The sequence below is a fragment of the Pistacia vera genome, unplaced genomic scaffold, assembly GCF_008641045.1.
Source record: "Pistacia vera cultivar Batoury unplaced genomic scaffold, PisVer_v2 Contig162, whole genome shotgun sequence".
Classification (NCBI taxonomy): domain Eukaryota; kingdom Viridiplantae; phylum Streptophyta; class Magnoliopsida; order Sapindales; family Anacardiaceae; genus Pistacia; species Pistacia vera.
The window spans coordinates 526,662-548,977 of NW_022195705.1; the positions used below are offsets into that span (position 1 = coordinate 526,662).

Sequence of the window (22,316 nt, forward strand, 5' to 3'; positions counted from 1 at the left end):
AAATTTTTGGAACCGTTACTGTACGGTTTCGATTTCGGTTCTTATAGTTAGGAACCATAACCAGAACCAGGAACCGAGACTAATAAAAATAAAATTAAATATTAGGGGGGTTAATAAAAACTTTTGTAGAAAAAATAATGTGAATATATTTATATTTATATTTCATAACATTTAAAGTAAGTTGGTTTGACTTTTGAGAATCTACCTTTACAAAGTAATGGAGTTTGTAATTTTGAGTTTATAATTTACAATTTTATTTTTGTTAACAAGTGCCAGGTGGGGGGGTATTTGTAAGATTTTAAAGGTTTTTTTGCCATTTTAAAAACTTTTGAGGGGTCATGAATTTTATAAGGTACCCAGAACCAAAACCGGAACCGTTGTTACAGGTTCTAGTTCTGGGTACCTAGGAACTGGAATCGTCTGTTCTGGTTCTGGTTCCAAATTTCAAGGAACCGTCGGTTTCGGTTTCGATTCCGGTTCTTTCAAAAAGTGCAAAGTACCCGGAACTGAACACCCCTACTACGGATCTGTCACCTAACACTCTAAAATCAATTAATTTCCCTATTTCTATTTTCTTTTCTGATTTCAATAAAAATAAAATATAATGAGAAATTATTAAATAACCCTATTTCCGTGTGCGAATTGAAAAATAGTTTATCAATCTAGGGTTAGGCCAAAGGGTTATGTTGAGTTGAATTTGACTCCTGATAAAGTATGGGACAATGCTAAGAAAAAGTGAATAGTTTGTTTGTATACGGGTCACCACTATAGATATATGAGCTTAATTTCTCTTTATGGCCTTAATTTAAAGAGCGAGCTGGCACACCTCCATGGACATACAACATAGCTTCTTCTTGTCCTGTTGTTGCACTTTACTTTCAGCAACCGTACGGGATGATGAAGCCGACATAGCTCTGAGATTAAAACACCCTCCTCTTCTGCCTAATCACCAAATATTCCACTAACCCATTGAACCCCTCATAAGAAAAACCATACTAGTCACCATTAAAATCAAGCAAAAATACCTGAAACCGACGCCTTTTTAGGAGTCTTCCCATGGGCACACTCATAAACAAAGATGGTTGTTTCCCATTTTTTAAAATTTGTAGACTTCGAAAGCCCAAGGGATTCAGAGGTTAGCGTATTTTACACTTTTTACAATGTCCCAGTCTTTATGTATACATGACGTAATATATCAGTGCATGTTTATAAAATGGAAGTGGTTTAAGACTTGTTTTTGTAGATGGAGATACGTGAGTCTATAATTGAATCATTTGTTGCTTATTCATTCTTTCAGGTTTGCAGCTCTTAAAAATGGGATGTCTATCTTCAAAATTGGTGACAAGATCACTGAGTTTGAGGGAAGAGCTGAACCAGAGTTTTCAGAGGACAGCAAATGGCATCTCTAGTAGTGGCGGCGACGGTGATCACTTCCATGCTCTAGTTTGCCCTGCCAGTCTACCACCCAATCAACTCCTATTTGACTGTTTCTCTTCAGAACCAAATACATCCCACAAACCAGATGTTTTTGAGCTCATAAGATATGAATCCACCAAAAAAGGGAAATTGACAACTAATGCTGACAAAGAAGAGGAAGAACAAGTGGAACATGCAGCTTCATTGCTTCCTGAAGCTAAAGAATCCACTGGTGCTGCTGTTCTAGCAAGACAGTCCAAGAGTTGTCATTGGTCTGAAGATGAGCACGAGATGTTCTCTCTTGTTACAGTAAGATACGATGGGAACAATAAGGGTATTACACGTGCTAGGAGTACGTGCTTCCATACAGTAGAGGAATATGACGCACTGGTTGAAAAACTCCGCTCATCCAGGGCAATGGCAGATGCAGAGCAAATCAGGTTTAGTAGCATGGAAGAGAGTTCTTGGCAACTTCACCATTTTAAGCAATCACAGTCAGAGGATGAAGCTCAAGTAGAAGAAAAGGGTGTCCTATTTAGCTCAGGAACAGAAACCACAGTGGCTGGGACAAAAGAGGAACCACATGTTGAAAATGCTGAAACAAGCATCTTTAAGGGGACAAAGAGAAAGGTGATTGCAAATGGGCTAGAGTCGCTAGAAATCCCAACCACCCTTGAATTTCCAAGAGTTGCAAGCCTTAGGGAATGGGTACATGTTGGAGGACAAGTTTATTCTCCAGGAGCTTGTGTTACTCCAAAATTTGGTAGCTATGCTTTATCAATATCGGAACCAGAAAACAAATGCATTCAGGGCACTATCTTTGATCCAGAATTGGTGGCCGCCTTTGATGAATGCATGGAACAGCTTGAAGAGGAAGAGGAAACAATTCTCAAACAAATTGAAGATAGTTTCGGCAAGGACAAGCAAGAGGAAGAGGAAATTCAATTCCACACAAAAGAACAGTGCATGGATTTGGCTCCACACCAAAATGCAAATTAACACCTCGCTTAATTAAGCATTTCATTTATTAAATTCATTACCATGTTAGTGCATTTAAGTTTTTAATGATTCATGATTCTCCAGTATCGCAAACTAAAAAAGGCAAAAGACTCGATACCAATGTGCCTCTTCAGCACTATATTTAAGGCAAATCTGCCTTCCCACTTCGAAATCAAATGGAAAAAGCATTAACTCGATTATTCTACAATCCTGTTGAGATTAATTTGATCTACATGGTAACACAGAACCAGAACAAAATACATGAAAAACTCCAATATACGCATGGTAACAACTAACAAGAAGCAAAATAAATTTGCAAATCTAGTTTTACTCGTGGTATTATGCACGGTTAACTTGAGTTTTGCTACATAGATACACTTCAAAGCCTTTTTACATTCTCCATTATTTTACACACCTTTTTGAACTGCTCAAACCCTCCTTCCCACCCACTACAACCCTAATCATTTTTCTTTTTTTTTTTTTTGTTAACCTAAATGTGTGGCAGCATTATTTGAAACCAAGTTCAATAACATGACATTACAACAAAGAAACAAGAAATACGTAACCTTTTTCAAGTATATGAAATGTCAGACTCATCATCCTCTCACATTCCATGAAAAATGTATATAAACTGCAGGTATAAACTCACCAGAAGGTATACAGGTATAAATTCACATAAGGGTGTCAAGATATGTATAATTCCTGCATCGGTTGTACTGAAAGAGGCTACCATAGGTGCGATCCCACACTCCAATGAAGAGGGATTCTGTGTCAGGGCTAAAAGAGACACCAGAGATCTCACCAAAAAAATCGATCTCCTGCTCTTTCTCAAACCCGTTCTTTGCATCATAGACATGCACGAAGTCGGCTGGCTCTGCTGTCGCCATGAACTGCCCATCAGACGAGAAACGAATTGATCTAATAGCTCCCAGATTCCCCTTGAGCACAGCCACAGACTTTGATAAATTCCTCACATCCCACACTCGACAAGTCTTGTCTTGGTTCCCTGTGGCAAAGATGTGGCCACCAGGATGCCATGCAGATGCAAATGAAAAGTCCAAGTGTCCACATAAAGGCATGACAGTCTACAATGAAAGACTTCAAATTAGCTAAAAGCTTTCTCACAAGTGTATACACGTGGTTGCATACACCCGAGATGCAGCCACAATAGTTTCTGCCAAACAGAAAATAAGAAGTACTACCTTTCCTGTTTGAGAATCCACCAGTAACCCATCTGGGTTGTCACCAACAATGACAAGAAGCTTGCCATCAGGACTCAAAGAAGTGTGCTGTCAACAGAAATCATTAAATGAATATATCAGTTACATTCATCAAGAACAACTAACATATCACTACATGAAAGTGCAGTTATGGTTTATCAATTCAACAGGATAAGCACATGTGTGAAAAGTTAGGTAGGTGAATCTACGTTGCTTATTGTTTACTACTTGTCATGTAGGCAACATCTTTTTTGATACAAGTTCAGGTAACATCAGAAATCTGTTTATGTACGAAAATAGTCAATTGAAAGCCTCTGGATGCTCCTTGCTGAGCCATTAAACACAAACCTAACAGGTAAAAGCCAGACCTATGTGATTAAGTTCCAGATAGCTAAAGAAAACTTACACAAGATTAACAGGTCTGCACGAACATATGTCTCTCACTCTTTAAACATAAAAACAGATGGATATGTATAGTACACATACAATTAAAAAAAAAAAAAAAAATTATGCAGTATCACCCAAGTAAAAAATATCTACTGGAAGCTGCAAAATTCCAACAGGAATACTTACATTCACAGGCCAAGTAAAGCAGAAATGCTTTGAAAGTTGAAATCTCTCCATATCAAAGTCCCTAACTCCACAGTCATTATTTGATGCCATGAAATGAACTGCACCACTGGCAGATGAATGATTTTAAGTCAGAATCCATTATCCCACTTACGAATCTGACCTTACTCCTAAGTCCAACCAATTAATAAAAGGAAAACAACAATAATAGATAACCTGGGACAATCATAAATCTCAACAGCGTTTGTGATTGCATTATCGTCATATGTTGTCCTGGAACAAAAGCAAACTCCTGGTCGATCTAAGTACTGCATCCCAATGGGGAAAACAATTTATCATACATCATATTCAAAATCAGAATAGACCAAACCATAACCAGAGTAGCAAGTACAAGCCCAAAAATAATGACTGCAGGACTTAGCTAAATGAAATTACTTTTTTCAAATTCAAGACTTTAATATTTCTACAGGCCTTCTGCTCAATAGCAGGTTTTTTTTTTTTTTTTTTCATGCATTTATTTTTTGCAAAAAAAAGGAAAAGCAAGCTAAACAAAAATGATAGGACAAAATTAACATACAATGAACAAACAAGATGATGAAATGTCATGTAAGACGAATGAAAGGAAAATAAGTATAAGTGAATGAACTAGACCAAACTAAAATGTAAAACTAAATGGAGATGTTCATCCATGAAGAGAAATAAGTGAAACTAGTGTCGGTTTGCTTCCATTTTTGCTTCAGGTATTTTTTACTAGTGATGATGACAACCACAGCAAAGAATATTTGTCAAGAAAGTACCCAAAAATATCAAAGTACCTTACAAATAAGCTCTCCTTGAAATCCTCCAGCAATCAACAAATTATCTCTTACTGAAAGTGTACTAACTTGAGTCTGTGTAAATCCTTCCAACAAGCTCCCAGGATGTTTCTATCATATAAAACAAACTTCAGTCAAAAATAAATTCCAACAGCACAATAACCATATAAGTAATATCATGAAATATTATGAGAAAGACTCACCTCGCGTGGCGCCACATGCCCTGACACATCAAGAACTTCAGTTCTCTTGCAATTTAAGGAAGACCAATGAACAATAGAGAAATGTGACATGAGGTAGACATCATGCTTTGATGTTGCCCAAACCAAATTCCGCAACTGCAAAGCCAAAAATGAATGAATTTTCCCCTAAAGGTGAAATATTTGCAAAAATTGGCTACAAGAGCCTAAATTCTACTCAAAGATCAGTTGTTGTCCCAACATTGTGACTTCAATTATTGTATCGAAAAGGGGTTCAAGGTGTGAATATTTAGTGGATCCTACAGATAGAGAGATAATCCAAATTCATATGAAGCAAAAAAGATATCAGCATACTTGGAAATGAAGGATTGTTGATTTCACAGATCTTGTGTTTCGCCAGAACTCATAATAAATGCCTCCTTTTTTTGTAGGCTTGCATTCCTGAAGAAAAGTAGAAAAATAAAACTAAAGGTTGTCAAAAGAATGTAATTTGACCTTAGGGTTCATTTTTTAATAAGAAACTAAGGGAAAATACATGTTACCTTCTCTGAACCTTCTCCTGATTGAGGTATGTTTTCATAATTCTTGTACTGCTCTAGTCTAGTTTGCCTATACTTCTCACGAGAAATGCTCAACCTCTCCCAGGGAATTCCCTGGATATCCTTTCCCCTCCTAGCATCAGCAGCAGTCGTATCTGTTATCTTATTATCCTGCAAAAACAAGACACCTGATAAGAAAGCAAAAAAATAAAAATAAAAGTGGTAAAAGAGAACTTTTTTAGTGAAACTTCCAAAATCAGTAAACTCCTTTACATGAAAGGCCAGAGCAACGACCTAAATAACTAAACCTAGGAGGGAAGTATTCTGAATCAATGCAAAGACCATAAAGCCTAAATTTTTTACAGGTATGAAGTTCACAAACCAAATGATCATAATCATCATCATCAGACTCCGAATCACCCATAAATCTAGCCTGGAAATACATATCATCATCTACTTCAGCCATTTCATAATCATCCGCCACATAATAGATCTCGTCATCATCCCCTTGGTACTGGGACATGTTCTGCAAGTAGCTTCACACCTGAGCCAACAAAAAATCATAATATTACAAATAGGAAAAAAAAAATAATAATAATAATTTCACCCACAACAAAGTTAAAAATAAATAATAAGAAAACAGCGGCTTATAATGCAATGTCCACAACCAATGAAGACTTGGAACACAACCAACAAACGTTAAAATCTCCGTACAAATATTAACGACGACAATTCCGCCTTAATTCCAACAGAAACAAACTTGATTCTCCTAAACGGTGTCGTTTCGTTAAATTAAAGTGAGACAGAGCGAAAGAATGGAGGAAGGAAACAAAAAGAGAAATATTGACCTGGTCTGAAGAATGGAGGAGCGAAAGATAGAGCAGCTGGTGAATGGGAGATTAGATCTTTTGATCCACCTCAAATCGATAGAGCTTGGTGCTGCTGCTGCTGCTGCTGCTTTGACGTTAATGTTTGTTTTGGATATTATCCCTACCAGAGATCATCATCATCATCATCATCATCATCCGAGAGTCGAATCGAAAGTTTCAGTTTTACGTTTATAACCCCGATTGTTCGTGGGAGGAGTGTGGAACTGGAGACGCAGCCTGACGTTTTCTATATGGGCTAGGCCTGTCATATCATCCATGTGGGCTTCATCTGGCCCATTAGTAATTTCTGGTTTTTATTTATTCATAATTTCTCCTAGAAGGTTTTGCAAAACTACACTTATACCCTCTCAAGGTTTAAGAGGAAAAATACCAAGGGTAAGAACATCATTTTATTTTTGTATGTTGTTGCCCTCATCGGTGTCGTGTGTGTATGTTGTCGCCAATTCTATCTATCTCGTCAAAATATGAGCAAATATCTTTGTATATAATCATCTATCAAGATAATTGTTACGAGCCGATACGTAATCTCTATCATCAAAAATACTAATTTCTTCGGTAATGAATGTTTTAATATATAAAATATTTTATAACTTGTTCTCTATGACTTCATAATCATCTACCTGATATTGTTAATTAAAAGAGGACAAAGTGGTAATTATAATTACGTGTATCATCGACATTTGAATATAGGATATGTGTAGTAGCATAAAATATGTTGAAGTTTATAGATCATCGTTACATCGAAGCTCCGGCAGTTTTTACTTTTAAGGGAGGTTTTTGTTGATTTTCCAAATAATCGGGTATAATTGAAATTCTCAAAACATGAAGGTGGTTACTAAATTATTTTTTAACCAAACCAAGTGAAGCTGAAACAGCAGCTAAAACTGAAACAAGAGTTGAGCAATATGGCTATGGCTATCGCTATGGCTATGGCCACAACCTCCAAAATATCAAATCCTTTGATGTATAATTGGTCAGCGCCTCCCATTAACGAGAAAAAACCCTCTCTCAGAATGAATCGGAGTTTCCGTTTGCGAACTCGATCTTTGTCAATAGAGACTGAAGTCGCAGACACTGTTGAATCCCAGTCACTCGTTCGTCGCCTCATTCTTCTTCGGCACGCTAAGAGTTCCTGGGAAAACCCCTCACTTCGAGGTATTCGTTTAACCAATTTCGTTTTGACTCACTTGCTTCATTACTTGCATCCACATCTCAAACGTTTGCATGTTTTACTTTTAAATTTAAATAATTCAAAATGCCATAACTCTTTAATTAGAAATGTGATATAGGCTCCACCTCGCTCAACAATTTCATTACTTGTATTAAAGAAAAAAAAACGAAGGAACTGTTATCCAGAATTTTATCCGCATGCTTGGCGTTACTTTCAGAAATTTTATTTCATAAGGGTGGTTTGTGATAAAAAAATTAATTTTTTTTTTTCTGTATATTTGACTAAGCGTCAGGGATTGTTTATGAAATTCTCGTTATATTTTATTGTAATTACTTTTTCTTTTTGGGTAGATCATGATCGCCCTTTGAGTAAAGCTGGGCGGGATGATGCTATCAAAGTTTCACAGAAGCTTCAACAATTGGGCTGGATCCCTCAACTTATTTTATCCAGGTTTATTATTAGTATTGATTTAAGAATGAGTTTGTGGGGCTCAATTCTATACAATCTCGGTGCATTATTTGCATGTCATAGATTTTGAAGATTTTTTTAACTGGGTGATGCTGCAGTGATGCAGTGCGAACCAGGGAGACTCTTAAGATAATGCAGGAACATGTGAAAGGCTTTTTGGAAGCTGAAGTTCATTTTATTTCCAGCTTTTATTCTGTTGCAGCAATGGATGGACAAACTGCTGAACATCTTCAACAAGCTATATGTAAATACTCAACAGATGAAATAGTTACCGTCATGTAAGTTTTGCTAGACTTTATCACATCTAGCTTTTTGTTATTGTATTTATTTTCTTTGGTCTGAAGGAAACCCCAGAGAAGTGGAACTATTATTTTGTGTATCATACAGCATTCAAAATATTTTCTTTCTTCAACAGACCATTTCTAATGACTGAGCTAAAAATTATATGTTAAGATCTACCAATGGTGTGCGTTCAAACTTTCTTCATCGATTTTGGTGGTGGTTATATTGTATGGTTTGGATTGCTGGCTGTCTATAATTTCCGTGCAAGACACTGTAGAATTTTATATTTCTATGGGATGTTGCAAGATAAGGGTAAATTACCCAAAAAAAGAGAAAGATAAGGGTGCATACCTTTGCTAGATTATCATAGAAAGAAAATTAATGCATTAAAAATATACAACTAATAATGATAATTTGACAGGTGTATGGGACATAATAGAGGATGGGAGGAGGCAGCATCAATGTTTGCAGGTGCCTTGATAGAACTTAAGACATGCAACGCTGCTTTGCTTGAAGCCTCTGGAAAATCATGGGAAGAGGTTAGACCCTTTATCTTTTTATAAGCAATCAATTAATCGAGTTGTTACTATTTACGCAGAATATTATTGTGAATTTTAGTATATTCAACATCAATTAGTTCACTGATTTTTCTAAAAGACGTTCCATCTTGTGCTGGTCCATGTGTTCACATTTGTTACCAATTAGAACTATGTGTTTTGAAAATTCAATCTCCATTTTAGATAGAATTTTGGTTCATGTTTTAGATACTGGTCTTGGACTTGTCATTTTAGCATCTCCACAGGCGTAATTTCAATTTTGATTCTGCCATCCAAGAAGTGGATTCCAGTTCTCCTATAAGTGAGAATCTTTGATGGTAGAGTAGGCTGATTTTGCTTGTGGATACTTCTTGGGGGATGCAAATGAAAAATTCTATGTTGAGGACTGAGGCAGAATCTTAAGACACTTAAGATATTAGAAAAGATTAGCTGGAAGAAATTAAGGCTCTATTTGGTACATATAGTTTTCCCAATAAAATTAACACAAAATTTGTGTTTGGTTCACCTATTTTCAAAATATAATTCTAAATTATTCAATTTCTTTTAAACCCCCTAAATTTGTTAATTTAACTAAACAACCCAATTTTTTTTTTAAAAATTGACAAAAAGACCCCAGTAACCCAAATTTACCAGATTCCGGCCACCACTGCCGAAGGCTGGTTGGAATCTGGTGTAATGGCGCATTACCGGGCAGATTAGCCTTTTTCGGCTAGATCCACAGTGGATTTGGCCAGAAAAGGCCAGATCTACGGCCAAAGACGGCCAAATTTTTGGCCGTAGACAGTCGTCAACGATGGCCAAGAGATGGCCGTCGTTGACCATCAACGACGATCGTATCTTTGGCCGTCGTTGACAACCAAATGCGGTTAGATCTAGCCTTTTCTTGCCAAATCCACGGTGGATCTGGCTGGAAAAGGCCATATCGGTGCACAACCGGCAAGATCCAGCCGGTCTTGCGTCAATACGGTGACTCTGGCCACCCTCCGACAGTGGTGGCCGGCTGTCTGTATTTAATGAGTGGGTTGGGGGTGTTTTTGTTAACTTTGAATATTTTATTATAGGGGTGTTTAGTAAATAAATAAACATAGGGGGTATTTTTGTTAATTTTCAAAATTCTACATCGTAATACCCACTCAATTTAACTTTTTTTAAAATATTATTCTAAAAATTATCCAATAATGAACCAAACGGAGCCTAAGGCATTGCAGCCTGAATGTGGGAGTAATGTAGAATTTTAAAATTCTAATGAGATCATTTTCCTTTTTACTATTAAGCGGAAAAGATGGTAGCACGGTTTTGTTTTATCCTTTGGTCTCATAAGTGATACTTATATGGTGATGGGAATCTCAGTGAACAAATAATGATGTTAATACTTAAGATCCTATGTACCTTTTAGATGGCCTTTAGCATGGTAGGGAGACTGTTACGAGTTCATATGGCTACCTTGGTTTTATTTTTGAAAGAGGAGCTTCGTAGCATATCAATTGGGAATTCACATTAGTGAAAGGAAATATGTTCTAAGTGAAGGCAGGTGCAGCAAACTTGAAAACTGCTCATATATGTTATCGAATCAGTAGACAGTAGCTTAGGTTATTTATAACTACATTTATCTCAAAGAGAGACTTTACATGCATTCATGGTATCATCATCATATTAGTCTGATGTCTTTGACCGTAAACAATATATTGTTGATTATATTTTCTTTGAACTACAACTACAAGTGTGTGGTTTTAGTATCTGCTTGGAACTTTAGCTGACTTGAGTGTGTTGCACTTTTAGGCATTTGCTATTGCAGGACTTGGGGGGTGGAAGCTTCAGGGCATAGTAACACCTAGTAGCGTGTAGAATTTTATAAAATTCTGAATGCTAGCAGAACTGATGCGCGTCCTCTGTCGTCTGAACGGCTAACCTTTAAAGAAAGGAAAAAGAAGAAAAATTGTATACAAGTTGTTCTACTTGTCATTCGCATTTCTCCTGAATCTATTCCTCAAGAAAGTTAATATAATCGTGGCCTTAAACACCAGAAATGCAATCAGCAAAGTTGCAATTAAATGGAAACTAATCTTATTAGTCACCAGAGATTATTCTTCATCTACTCGCTGTAGATGTTGTTCAAGAGTACATGCAAAGGCGATACGCCAAAGTGAAGTATGTTGTTGTTTTTACAGTGGGTGATGATCTCCACTGGTTGAAGCACGGCAAAGCTAGAGCATCCAGAAATAATCTGAAATGGCCAAAGATATAAAGTTGTAATTAATGTAAATACGTTAATCTGATTTATGGAAAATTGTCAAATGATTGCAATCATCATCTTGTATAGAAGGAATTCTATTTCTACTACACTTGGTGGCCATTGCCATGAATGAATGACCATTATTGTAATATGCAGAATTGCAGATTGTAGAAGGATATAGTTTGGCATTGGTAGGTTGAGAGAAAAGCCATAATATAATGGGGCCATATGTAATAATACAAAATCAAACCTATTTTGTCCAATATAGGAAAGGTAGGTATGTGATGTAATTTGAGACCAATAAAACTTCTTAAAAGGGTGGAATGATTGAAAAAGGGGAAGAGGGTATAAATGTAAAAAAGTGGGAAAAAGATTGAGGAATAGAAATGTGTAATAATTTAAGATATTAATTTGTAATTTTAATAATAACAGAAAAAAAAAAAAAAAAAAAACAAAACGCGAGAGAGATTGATTTGCTTGTCTTCTCTCTCTTTCTTCTCCTCATTTTCTCATTCTGTCGCTTGAGTGTGATCTCTGTCTCGGCCGTTCTCTTCTGCTTTTCCTACTGTTCAACCTCTCCCTGAGCTGTACTAGCTCACCGACCTCTCCTCTTTCTTCTCTGCCCTTTTTTTTTTTTTTCTAATTTTTATCTGTTCACGACTTTTCTTTTGAGTTTGAGATCTAAAGTTTTAAACTTTACTTGCAATTTGTTTCTATTGTTTCTTTCATTCTTCAATTCGTGTGGCATTTGTGTTTTCTTGTGCTGGGTTGATTTTCGAGAATTGACCTACATTAGATCTGAGATTGTATTGTTTTCGAATGTTTCATTTTTGGTTTTTATTTTGTTAGGGGGAGCTGGCGGAGTACAACATTATGCTGAGACGTTCAGCTCTAGCTTTATTTTTTTAGATTTCGTTTTTTTTATTATTATTATTATTATTATTATTATGGTTTTTGGTTCTGGGTTTGTAAAGAGAGAATTAGGATAGGAGGAGCTGAGGCGAGGTTCAAGTTATGAAGTTTGCTTGTTTTTGTTTTGTTTTTGGAGAAATTAAAAATGGTGGAGTTGAAGTGAATTTTTGAGCTTCTCGGAGAATCCCGCGTGGTTGTATTCTCATGAGGGGGAGGAGCTCTGAGCAACATGATTGATCAGTTCATCAATTTTGTCATTCGGCCCCCCAGGTATTTTATTTCACTTAATTATTATCCTTTTTTTGAATGTGAATGCTGCTGTTATCTATGATTTATACTTCAGTTTTTTTATGTCTCTGGCTTGTTTGCTTTGTATATGTTTTGTTTCAAGAATTATAACGAATACTTTTTGAATTTGACTTAATCTTTGGCTCTTTTAAGAGTTACTTCACTGGAAACTAATTCATTTTTTCAATGCCTTTTTTTCCTAGAGGATTTTTTTAAGAGAAGCTTGCTGAAACATATTGCTTGTCTTTAAAAGATGCATGGAGTGGCATCAAATATTTTTCTTATCATAAACTCTTATATGATTATTGGGAAAATAAATATTGTCTACATTGTTACTTAAACCTGGGGATGGATTTCTTTTTCATTATAACTTTTGGGACCCATTTTCTAAGAGGGTTGTTTGAGTATACTTGGGAGTGAACATCCGTCATTTTACGCAGCTCAGCTATGCTTCCAAGTTAGGCTATTTTTGTTTTTCTTTTATTCGCTTCATGTAAACTTCAATCTTATGCAGATATCTTGTTGCCTGTCCTTCCTCTCCTCCCTTCTTCTTTCTTTTGTGAAGCATTGATTGGAGAGGCGGTTTTAACGGCTCAGACGTTTGAGGCTTATTCTTTGTTTGATCTCTGTTTAAAATTAACTGGGCTATGGTGTTGTTGCAGTCCACAATACTAGTGTGGCATTTTGTTGCAAATGATGGAACTATTTTTATTTTTGCCATCTTTCGCTACTTTTGTATTCATTGCTACCTCCAAATGTCATTTTTTTTTCACTTGTAACCTAGTGGTACACAACATTCTTGGCTTCCTCAAGTTATTCTTAAATTATTGGAGATTCATTGGTCATTAATCTGGTGTACTGATTGCTGTGGTGCATATTACAGGGCAGATTATAACCCAGATCAGTATTTATGGGAAAGAGATTTCACTCTTGCAGGCAGATCATACAAAAGACAGGACTTGGAGGCAAGTATGGACATCAGTTAACTAACTGTCCCTAATTTGATTATCATTATTTATGATGGGAAAAATATCTGTAATGGTTTCTGAGTCTGCTATTTTATTTATTTTCGATATTTGCAGCTTAGGAATGTAAGGGGTCATGCCTTGCAGTGTAGTCATTATATGCCATCAGTTTTCCCGGAAGATACTCCTTTGCCTTGTGTCATATACTGCCATGGAAACAGGTATGTTCTGTTCATAGGGAAATTTCATGCTCTGTCAGCTTGTAGCTTGTGGATACAAACACATGTAATGGGTCAATCCATGCTTTCAACATATTATTTTTATGGAAATTCTAATTTTTCGGTTATTATACTTGTTGAAAGAATTGCAACTTGTTGTCAAAGAGTCCTTATAAAAAAAGAGTGGAAACTTACTCAATTTTCTGTGAAAAATTATACAGTGGATGTAGGGCAGATGCTAATGAGGCTGCTGTCATTCTTCTTCCATCAAATATTACTGTTTTTACCCTTGATTTTTCTGGTTCGGGCTTATCTAATGGTGACTACGTTAGCCTTGGTTGGCATGAGGTAAATTTCTCTTTCTATCAGTTTTTATTGTTTGAACTCCTGTTTTTTATCTTTGAAGTGTGTAATGTTTATATCTGCAACAGAAAGATGACCTCAAAGTTGTGGTTTCATACTTAAGAAGCAACAAACAAATATCACGTGTAGGTCTTTGGGGACGATCTATGGGTGCAGTCACTAGGTATTTTGTCTTGTCACTTCTCAACTTATTACTGGTGTCAGCTTCTTTTCTAAATCTCTAATGATGGAAACAGGATTAACCAGACTCGAGAATTTGTGATGTGCTAGGAAGCATGTAATACTGATGGAATTTTTTTTTTTTTCTCAGAATAGATAAATATGACATAAGTGTATTGTTTATTGTTAAATCAAGTTTTTTTTGCATAGATCTCTGGAAAGGATTAATTTTTCATAATAATATGCAGCCTTCTTTATGGAGCGGAAGATCCTTCAATTGCTGGAATGGTGTTGGATAGTGCCTTTTCTGACCTGTTTAATCTAATGATGGAACTCGTAGACGTATACAAAATCCGGCTTCCTAAATTCACTGTATGCATCTCTTTCACTTTCTTCTCTTGTGCCATCAGTTTCCTCATGTTGGTCACAGTATGATTTTGTGGTGTGATATGTTTGTGCCTTATATTCAGTTAGACATGTTAACTATTTTTAAGGTTGCAGAATAATCAATATATTAAAAGCTTTGCATCTTTTCATATTTTGTCCCGCTTTTAGGCGTACTATCAATTATCTCTCAGTGTCCCTTCTTATGTCCTTTTAGTGTTTTTTTTCCAGGTTTTAGGGTTGTCTTGTGGTTATTGATTTTTTTTTTGTTCTTAATTCACAGAAGCGTATATATTAGCTTGCTAATATTGCGTTGGTTAGTGTTTGGGTTATATGTTGTTCTGATGTCTCTTGGCTTTTAAAATGATATTCTTTTTTTATTCCTGATAGGTTAAGATGGCAGTGCAGTACATGCGGCGGGTGATTCAGAAGAAGGCAAAGTTTGATATTATGAATCTTAACTGCTTAAAGGTTTATCTATGTTTATTAGACTGTTGAATGTTGAAATGAATTTGAAACTTCATGTAGTTTCCATTTTCACATAATTTAGTCTACTTTTCAGATTGTAGATAGACCAAATTCAGTTGAGATGATTTTGTATTGAAATGTATATTGTTGTTTGTCTGTCTTTTGTCGCATGATTTGCATCATTTAGAAAGCAATGTAGATTGTTTAACTCAATAAATACTTGTTGATTTACAACTGCAGGTTGCACCCAAAACATTCATTCCTGCCTTATTTGGACATGCTAATGAGGACAAATTCATTCAACCCCACCACTCTGACGATATCTTTAACTCCTATGTGGTAATATGCCACTGGAAAGTTCTTAAGTTTTATTAAAGTCCTGGTTCTTTTCTGTATTGTTAGCCTTTTTTTCTGTTATGTGCAGGGGGATAAGAATATCATAAAATTTGATGGTGACCACAACTCATCTCGACCACAATTTTATTATGATTCAGTTTCCATTTTTTTCTTCAATGTCCTTCACCCTCCTCAAATTTCTTCTGCCTGTCCAAGCAAGGTTGAGAAATATTATGATCTAGGGGACTTAAAGGTTGGTGCTGGTATGGATGAGGTAATTTCCCCTTCTATGCACCCACTGCTCATATTAACAAGACCTGTAAACATATAGTTCTTGTTTGGTTCAGTTTTTATTTTTGAGGCCAGTTTAACCTTTTCTATCATTTGGTTTGGTTTTGTTCAGGTTTTATAATTCCTGCTGACCTAATTATTGTTTTGCGTTAAAAAAATGCATGTCATAATGCAATAAAACATGTCCAATCAACAATCCAGAAAAAGTTCGTAAAATGCAATAACATGTCCACTGAAAATTGTTATTTGTATTGCTATATTTCATTAACAGGGATTAATAATTTGTTTCCATTTGTTTTCAGAGCCTGTTGTATGAGATCATTACTGGTCTTCGCTCTGCAAGTACAGATGCTGCAAGTTCTTCTACACATCCAATCATTTTAGCCACAAAACCTGTGAATGAACTTCTTTCTGCAGTTGGCCCAGTCACTAGTATAGTGCGTATCTTCTCATCTGGATGCATTAACTTTTTTTCCTTCATGAATTTTTGGTGATGTTGAGTGATTTATTATTGATAATGCAGGATTCCTTGGTTATTGATGATAATGGCCTCGGTGATGAGTCATCAAATTTACAGGTGAATAAGTATAGTGATATTCATAAGATCTGAAATAAAAAGCTGTTGTTGTGTTTAATTGACGCCCTAAGCTCAAATGAGAAGTTTCTTTGATAATTGTTTCTTGTTAGTTAAGGTCCTCAGCCCGAATGACTGTTTCAGGTCTATCTATGTTTTACCCAGAAATTGATGTTGGTACAGAATGTTAACCCTTTGGATCCGAACCTCAAATGTTGAATATAGAGAAAAATAAAATCAATATTAAATTTAGAGGAAAAAAGAAATGATAGAAGATATTCTTTTCTGCAGTGTACTATCAAGCTGAAGCTGATAATTTGCTTCAATTAAACTTCAATGTATAGATGGTATTCATGTATATTAGAATGCTTATGTACCTCCAATGCAGCTTTTTAGTTGTAGCAAGGATGGTGCATGGTCCATGCTTTGGGCTGTATTGAGGAATTCACATTTTGCTGTTTCACTGATGATTTGGAGGGGATTGGCTATTATTTGTTTGCAGGATAAGCTGAACGGCCAAAATGATGAATGTTGCTCATATACTAGCTCAAATAGGGAGAGTTGGGGAAGATGCTCTTCTTTGGGAGGCAGTGATGAAGAATCTTCTGCGGACTGTGCAGCTGCTGACAGGAGACATCAGGTTTCTCACTCTCCCTCTCTCATGTGCTTGCACAAAGTCAATTTAGGAAATTATTATGACCTGTGTTTTGCACCTGGGTATTCATTGAACAATATATATGATGCCTACCATTCAGTGGATCCTACCTAGATATTCATACCTAACACAGCTTTGTTTGATTGACGGGCTTTACATGCAAGGGAAAATGCTATGATAGAAACTAAATTGATTCTTGTTTCCCTTGAATTTTCTGTTGAATAATGTTCAGTGCATCTTAGGTATTGTCATGTATAAATTTCTAAATATTTGCATTTTTGTTTCAATGATTCTAGACAACTCTTGAGGCACTTGCAACACCTGTTAGAAGCAAACAAAAAAAATCATCGGACTCTTCGAAGGAGGAAAAGAAAAAGAAGAAAGCAGCAGATGGAAAGAAGCCTAAACGTGAGAAATTTGAAAAACTTGAGGCCCTTAGCAAAAGACTTCGCCTTTGCTTATTGCGGCGAGTTAAACATCAGAGGCATCTCTCTTCATGACCTACCTTGTACCATAGAAAGCTGTTTATAACTCATGTAATGTTCCATTTATCTCAAGTTTTTCCTTTGTTTTATATTAACCCATTCCACGGTTGAAAAGAGGCATGAGTTTCTGGGTGCCATCCTATGTCATCACTTGGGGCTTCACTGGCCATGTATGTAGTTTCTTTCTCTCCATGCATGTCATTGCTGGACATCATGCTCATGCACTAAATTGTAGAATTTCCTCTTCTTTTTTTGTTGTCCCAATCCCTCTTTTCATATTTCTGTACAAAGTACACCTACCATATCCAAGTGAGTTTTTAGTGTGATGGGTGTATGTGCACCTATCTAATCACCTGGCATGCGTAGGCCATATATGCCAGCCATGCTGACATGGTCTGTTGAGATGCGTCCAATCTACTGAAGACTTTTCATTCAAAGAAAGTAGAAACTATAAGAATGTGAAGATGAAAATCCTGTCGCATTTTTCTTTGGTCTTAATCGACTGGACTTGCCAAATTATGTAATTAGTATACATTATCATTTATCAATCGCCCATATGTTGTGAATGGGAAAGTGTTCATATCCAGATTAGAGAAAGGTAAATCAACTGATTGTTTCTGATATTTCATGTAAAATGAGGTTATGTTGAAGTGAAACCATCAAATGTTTGAATCAAATTTCCTACAGCCATTCACAATAGGTTTTTCGGTTTAAGATAAAGAACAACCATCTTGTGCAAGTTTAAAGTAAATCAGAACGAAAGGGCAGCTACTCTTGAAACTAATAATCTCTGATACACCTAACTTAACAAAGTTGTTTGACCTAATTCGAAATATTTTCTTCCCAGAAACACATAAACATGAAGTAGTAGTTCTATAAGTACAGACCCATGTAGCACATAAAATTACAGGTCACTTCCAGAAACCTCTAGATGATCTTCCTTCCCAATTGATATACCAGATGATGGATCAAACTGCTCACTATTCAGGAAAAGAGAGTGTGGCTGCTGATAGGAGGAGCTTAAGCTCGACTCCAATATCGTATGTGTAAGCACCATCTCTGCTTTAGAATATGCTGTTCCCATGTCGACTCGTTGCTTCTTCATTGATCTCTTGCCTTTAGGGCTGTCAGATGGGGAACCACCATTGCAGCCAGAATCTGGGGTCAATGGCTCATGCTGAGATGAGAAAGACTCGTCAACAGAAAGGCTCTTGGATGGGGCACATTCCTTGGAAGCCTTGTCCTGGAGCGGGGATTCTGAAGTTGGAGCAGGGGTTGCCGGGTCTGTCTTCTTGTCAGATTCTGGGCCATTGTCACCTGATACTGGGGCTGAGACTCCAGTACCAGTACCAGGCACGTCTGAAAGAACTCCACTAAGTCGTTGCTGCTCTTCAATTATCTTCTTCAAGTACTTACCCTGGGCTTCTATCCTTAACTGCAGCTGTCTTTGCACCTGTGCATTTAAAGTAGACATGAATTACATGGTTGCCTCAGCTTACTATGATGACATGAGATATTGGCTTCAAATACGGGCAAGTTCATAAAAAATTGGAGGGCACAGCACCAAATACTCTGAATGCTATTTCAATCAATGATGCGATATTCTCAGATATTTCTAGTTAAAACTGTTAATACTCAGGATGTTTCGAGTATAACTTTGTTGAAAATTATATCAGTAGTAACCATGATTTGAAAAGAATTTGCAAATAAATAGCGAAATGACTCAGAAATAACAGAGTAGGATCACGATTTATTGGACTAAGCTGACTCTACTGTAATATAAAGGTTAACATGAAAACTAAAATTACTAGACAAATATTCCTATAAAAGCATGTAAATCACAAACTAGTTGAGATTTTACATTCCACCAAGCAATAGTTGTACCAACTGAACTAGTTCTTCTCCTAGTCATTTTATGCATGATTTTGTATAAGGAAGCAAAATCAATGTAATGAACGAAAATCCCAGTGATTGTATACGAATAAATTGGATGTTAAATTGCAAAGGTAAGACATGCCTCCAGTTGTTCATGCAGTCGCTTTTGCACCTCCATCTGCAGCTTAAGTGCCTCCGTAATTTGCATCCCACTGCAATCAAAAAAGGACAAAATAAATTCTCATATGAAGTGGCAAATCAAGCAGCCAGTTTAATGAAACTTGAGTCTAATCATAAGATCATAATTTATAGACTGGTATACATGATGAACTTTAGTCAGTCTGCAGTTTTCGGTCTGAGCCCAAGGTTTATTCAATGCTGGTCAGCCTCCAGCATATATGCTCAAACCATATAGGATAAATAAAAGTTCTTAAATCTTAAACTTCAGACTTGTACATAGAGAAATGACAAATAAACAACTAGTAATTAGAAGGTAAAAAACACCAAGAAGGACGCTCCACTTACGATGAACCATCCAAATTGGAAAGCACATCCCCCGTTTCTTTCTTGTCAGCTTTTTTCCCTTGCATTAACAATTTAAACACGTTACAAACAGAACTTCATAATGGGAAGATTTTTAAATAAGCCAACTTCAAAGTAGAAATAAAAATATGGCAGATTTCCCCAAAATCAAGATAATATCTACTAATCGTGATTGTATATTTATGGTTTACATAATCAACTATGGGAACTAGATACACATACCATCAGATGACGAGTCAGGAAGGTATTTTGCAAGTCGATATTTCTGGATGCACCACAAAAACAGAGTCAATGAAGGTAAACGAGAACAAGGAATGCTAATACATATTCCCCATGAGCTCCCCCACCCAAACACCAAACTGTTCCAACAACCTCCCTCCCCAGTCCCCAGCAACAGAAGGGGGTAAAAAGAAGAAACAAAAAAAGTTCATGAAGTTCCACATAGATTGAAACTTGTAATTAACTAACATTGTACCTGTAAATGGCTTTTGACATGGTATATCGTTAAACCTTGAACACCCATCACTCTCAGAACACCTTTGGGTGTAGCCCCTGGAAGAGAGAAAACAAAGATTAATAAATAAATAGAAACTTGTTTATCATTTCTACAGTTAAAACATAAATCATGCTAGACAAGTTTAAGGAGACTCACGATCTGGCCCACCAAGTTGTGCAACAGCATCAACAAAGCGTTCGTGAAGTTCATGTGTCCAACGCAATCGTTGCTTTGAGGCAAGACTAGGGTTGTTGTTGAGACTGTTCCCTCCATTCATGGGGTCCATCTGGCTGGAACCACAGTCTAAATGCTGACCATGAACTAACGAGTTGCTGCGGGCTAAACTTGAACTAGGAACACTCTTTGGTTGATACATTTGATATTCATCTACATAAACGAAACAATAAACTCACCAAGGGCATAAAGAAGAAAAGCTGCTCTGAAAATTTCATTATCAGGCACCATGCACTTAGAGGTGCTAATTAGGATATGTTTCTACTAAGAGCAAAGCAGGTAAATTTTTAACAGCTAACATGAATTTCAGTAGCTGAAGAGATGCCATGGATACTCCATAGCTCGCCACCAGCTCAGAAGTAGTGAATTGAAGTTTGTAATCAATTGACTAACACAACCCAAGATACGTATTTTTTGCAACAAAGAGATAGCATATCAGAAATGGTAACTTCAGGCACAAACTCTGCCTGATGCATATTCATAATCCGGTCCAGACCTTCCCCCGATCGTAAGCTTCAATCCTATACCACAACTGGCCAATGGCAGCTGAAATGTCCCCTAAACAAGTCAATGAAATCTATAAAAAGCCATCACTCCATCAGATGTGTGGCAACATACGTTTCTTCCAACCTTAATCCACAATATTTTTGGCCTACCTCTAGTTCTCATGATGCAAAACTCCTTCATAACGGTGCATATACCAGACTAGACCTAGTTGTAAAAGTCCAAACTATCTAAGAAGGAAATTCTCTTATGTTCACACTTCACACTTTGAACCATACCTAACTCTTCAAAAATGTATTCACTAACCATATAAGTGGCAAAAGAAACAAAGGACACAACGAAACATAAACAATTAAATAAAAATACATATAAATGCAGATGAGAGATGAAAATTATGAAAACCTACTACAATTATGCCTTTGGATGGGATCTATGACTAATTTTTCAAAGTTTGAAACTTGACAGAAATTACTAATCGAACTTTGTTATATCTTAAGTAATAGGAAAAACATCATGGGTATTCTTCCAAAATTTATCAGTTACAGCACATAATTATTTTTCCTTCAAAAAAATAGCGAAATTTTATATGAAGATATAGAGACGGTCCCAAATTCACCACTATCTACAATAGTCACCATTGTCTTCTAGAAAGGAGTAAAAACCATGAGAATTAAGGAAACTTGGCATATTTAGTTAATAAAAAAATATGAATTTGATGGTGAAATTACTCATTCATCAATCTCTACATCAAGAAGAGAACCGATCTCATAATACAAATAAAAAAAACTCAACAAAACACAACTAGGCTAATAACCCAGAACAGAGTCAAAACATAGTAATGAAATTAGGGTTGCAGAAGAAGAAATAGTGAGAGCAAATGAAAAAATAATACAAAATATAAATAAAAAAGAGGAAAAAAGACATACCCAGATCTAGAAATCGACATAATCGAGGGGGAAGAGTTCGGGAGGTGCTGTTTCGAACAATAAAACGAAAGAATAAAGTGAAGAAGAAGAGGAGAGATTGTTATGTGAAAGTTTGGTCAATGAGTTAAGAGCAGAGGAAGAACACAACAACACAACAACACACAACACAACACGCTTGTTTGAATAAAATAAGGATTTTATGAGTTCAGGTAATTATGCAAAATGGAAATGTCTTAAAATAAAAAAGAAAAATAGGAAAGACTTGAAACTTGAAAAGAGT

The 22,316-nt window shown here is 36.2% G+C and overlaps 5 protein-coding genes across 9 annotated transcripts; 3 read left to right on the forward strand and 2 right to left on the reverse strand.

Annotated features, from left to right (window-relative positions):
• The first annotated feature begins 1,314 nt into the window (after positions 1-1,314).
• On the forward strand, positions 1,315-2,415 carry LOC116125305. The gene has a single exon (XM_031411046.1). The coding sequence runs from the start codon at positions 1,315-1,317 to the stop codon at positions 2,413-2,415; it is 1,101 nt and encodes a 366-aa protein (XP_031266906.1).
• A 549-nt stretch (positions 2,416-2,964) lies between these two features.
• On the reverse strand, positions 2,965-6,843 carry LOC116125268 (uncharacterized WD repeat-containing protein C2A9.03-like). The gene is made up of 10 exons (XM_031410999.1): positions 6,608-6,843; positions 6,142-6,303; positions 5,763-5,930; positions 5,575-5,661; positions 5,224-5,358; positions 5,021-5,131; positions 4,422-4,513; positions 4,209-4,314; positions 3,618-3,704; positions 2,965-3,500 (listed from the first exon to the last, which is right to left on the reverse strand). The coding sequence occupies exons 2-10, from the start codon at positions 6,280-6,282 to the stop codon at positions 3,087-3,089; spliced, it is 1,341 nt and encodes a 446-aa protein (XP_031266859.1). The 5' UTR covers positions 6,283-6,303; positions 6,608-6,843; the 3' UTR covers positions 2,965-3,086.
• Positions 6,844-7,520: 677 nt separating this feature from the next.
• LOC116125289 (uncharacterized protein At3g52155, chloroplastic-like) lies at positions 7,521-11,431 on the forward strand. 2 transcript variants are annotated; one of them, XM_031411034.1, is made up of 5 exons: positions 7,521-7,804; positions 8,171-8,270; positions 8,387-8,566; positions 8,992-9,109; positions 10,907-11,431. In XM_031411034.1, exons 1-5 carry the CDS (start codon positions 7,555-7,557, stop codon positions 10,970-10,972), a joined length of 714 nt encoding a protein of 237 aa, XP_031266894.1. In that variant the 5' UTR covers positions 7,521-7,554; the 3' UTR covers positions 10,973-11,431. The 2 variants fall into 2 exon arrangements, with proteins under 2 accessions (XP_031266894.1, XP_031266895.1); XM_031411035.1 differs by having other exon boundaries at positions 8,474-8,566.
• A 597-nt stretch (positions 11,432-12,028) lies between these two features.
• LOC116125264 lies at positions 12,029-18,024 on the forward strand. Its single transcript, XM_031410992.1, has 13 exons — positions 12,029-12,542; positions 13,444-13,525; positions 13,643-13,746; positions 13,965-14,091; positions 14,175-14,269; positions 14,514-14,637; positions 15,040-15,120; positions 15,358-15,456; positions 15,542-15,727; positions 16,047-16,181; positions 16,268-16,321; positions 16,821-16,958; positions 17,270-18,024. The coding sequence occupies exons 1-13, from the start codon at positions 12,502-12,504 to the stop codon at positions 17,471-17,473; spliced, it is 1,470 nt and encodes a 489-aa protein (XP_031266852.1). The 5' UTR covers positions 12,029-12,501; the 3' UTR covers positions 17,474-18,024.
• Positions 18,025-18,205: 181 nt separating this feature from the next.
• On the reverse strand, positions 18,206-22,283 carry LOC116125265 (myb family transcription factor PHL7). Of its 4 annotated transcripts, none has more exons than XM_031410995.1 (8): positions 22,037-22,283; positions 21,018-21,152; positions 20,529-20,759; positions 20,352-20,428; positions 20,099-20,141; positions 19,859-19,916; positions 19,476-19,545; positions 18,206-18,911 (listed from the first exon to the last, which is right to left on the reverse strand). In XM_031410995.1, the coding sequence occupies exons 3-8, from the start codon at positions 20,746-20,748 to the stop codon at positions 18,363-18,365; spliced, it is 1,017 nt and encodes a 338-aa protein (XP_031266855.1). In that variant the 5' UTR covers positions 20,749-20,759; positions 21,018-21,152; positions 22,037-22,283; the 3' UTR covers positions 18,206-18,362. The 4 variants fall into 4 exon arrangements, with proteins under 4 accessions (XP_031266855.1, XP_031266854.1, XP_031266856.1 ...); XM_031410994.1 differs by having other exon boundaries at positions 21,018-21,164; XM_031410996.1 differs by lacking the exon at positions 21,018-21,152 and having other exon boundaries at positions 19,859-19,907.
• Positions 22,284-22,316: the final 33 nt, after the last annotated feature.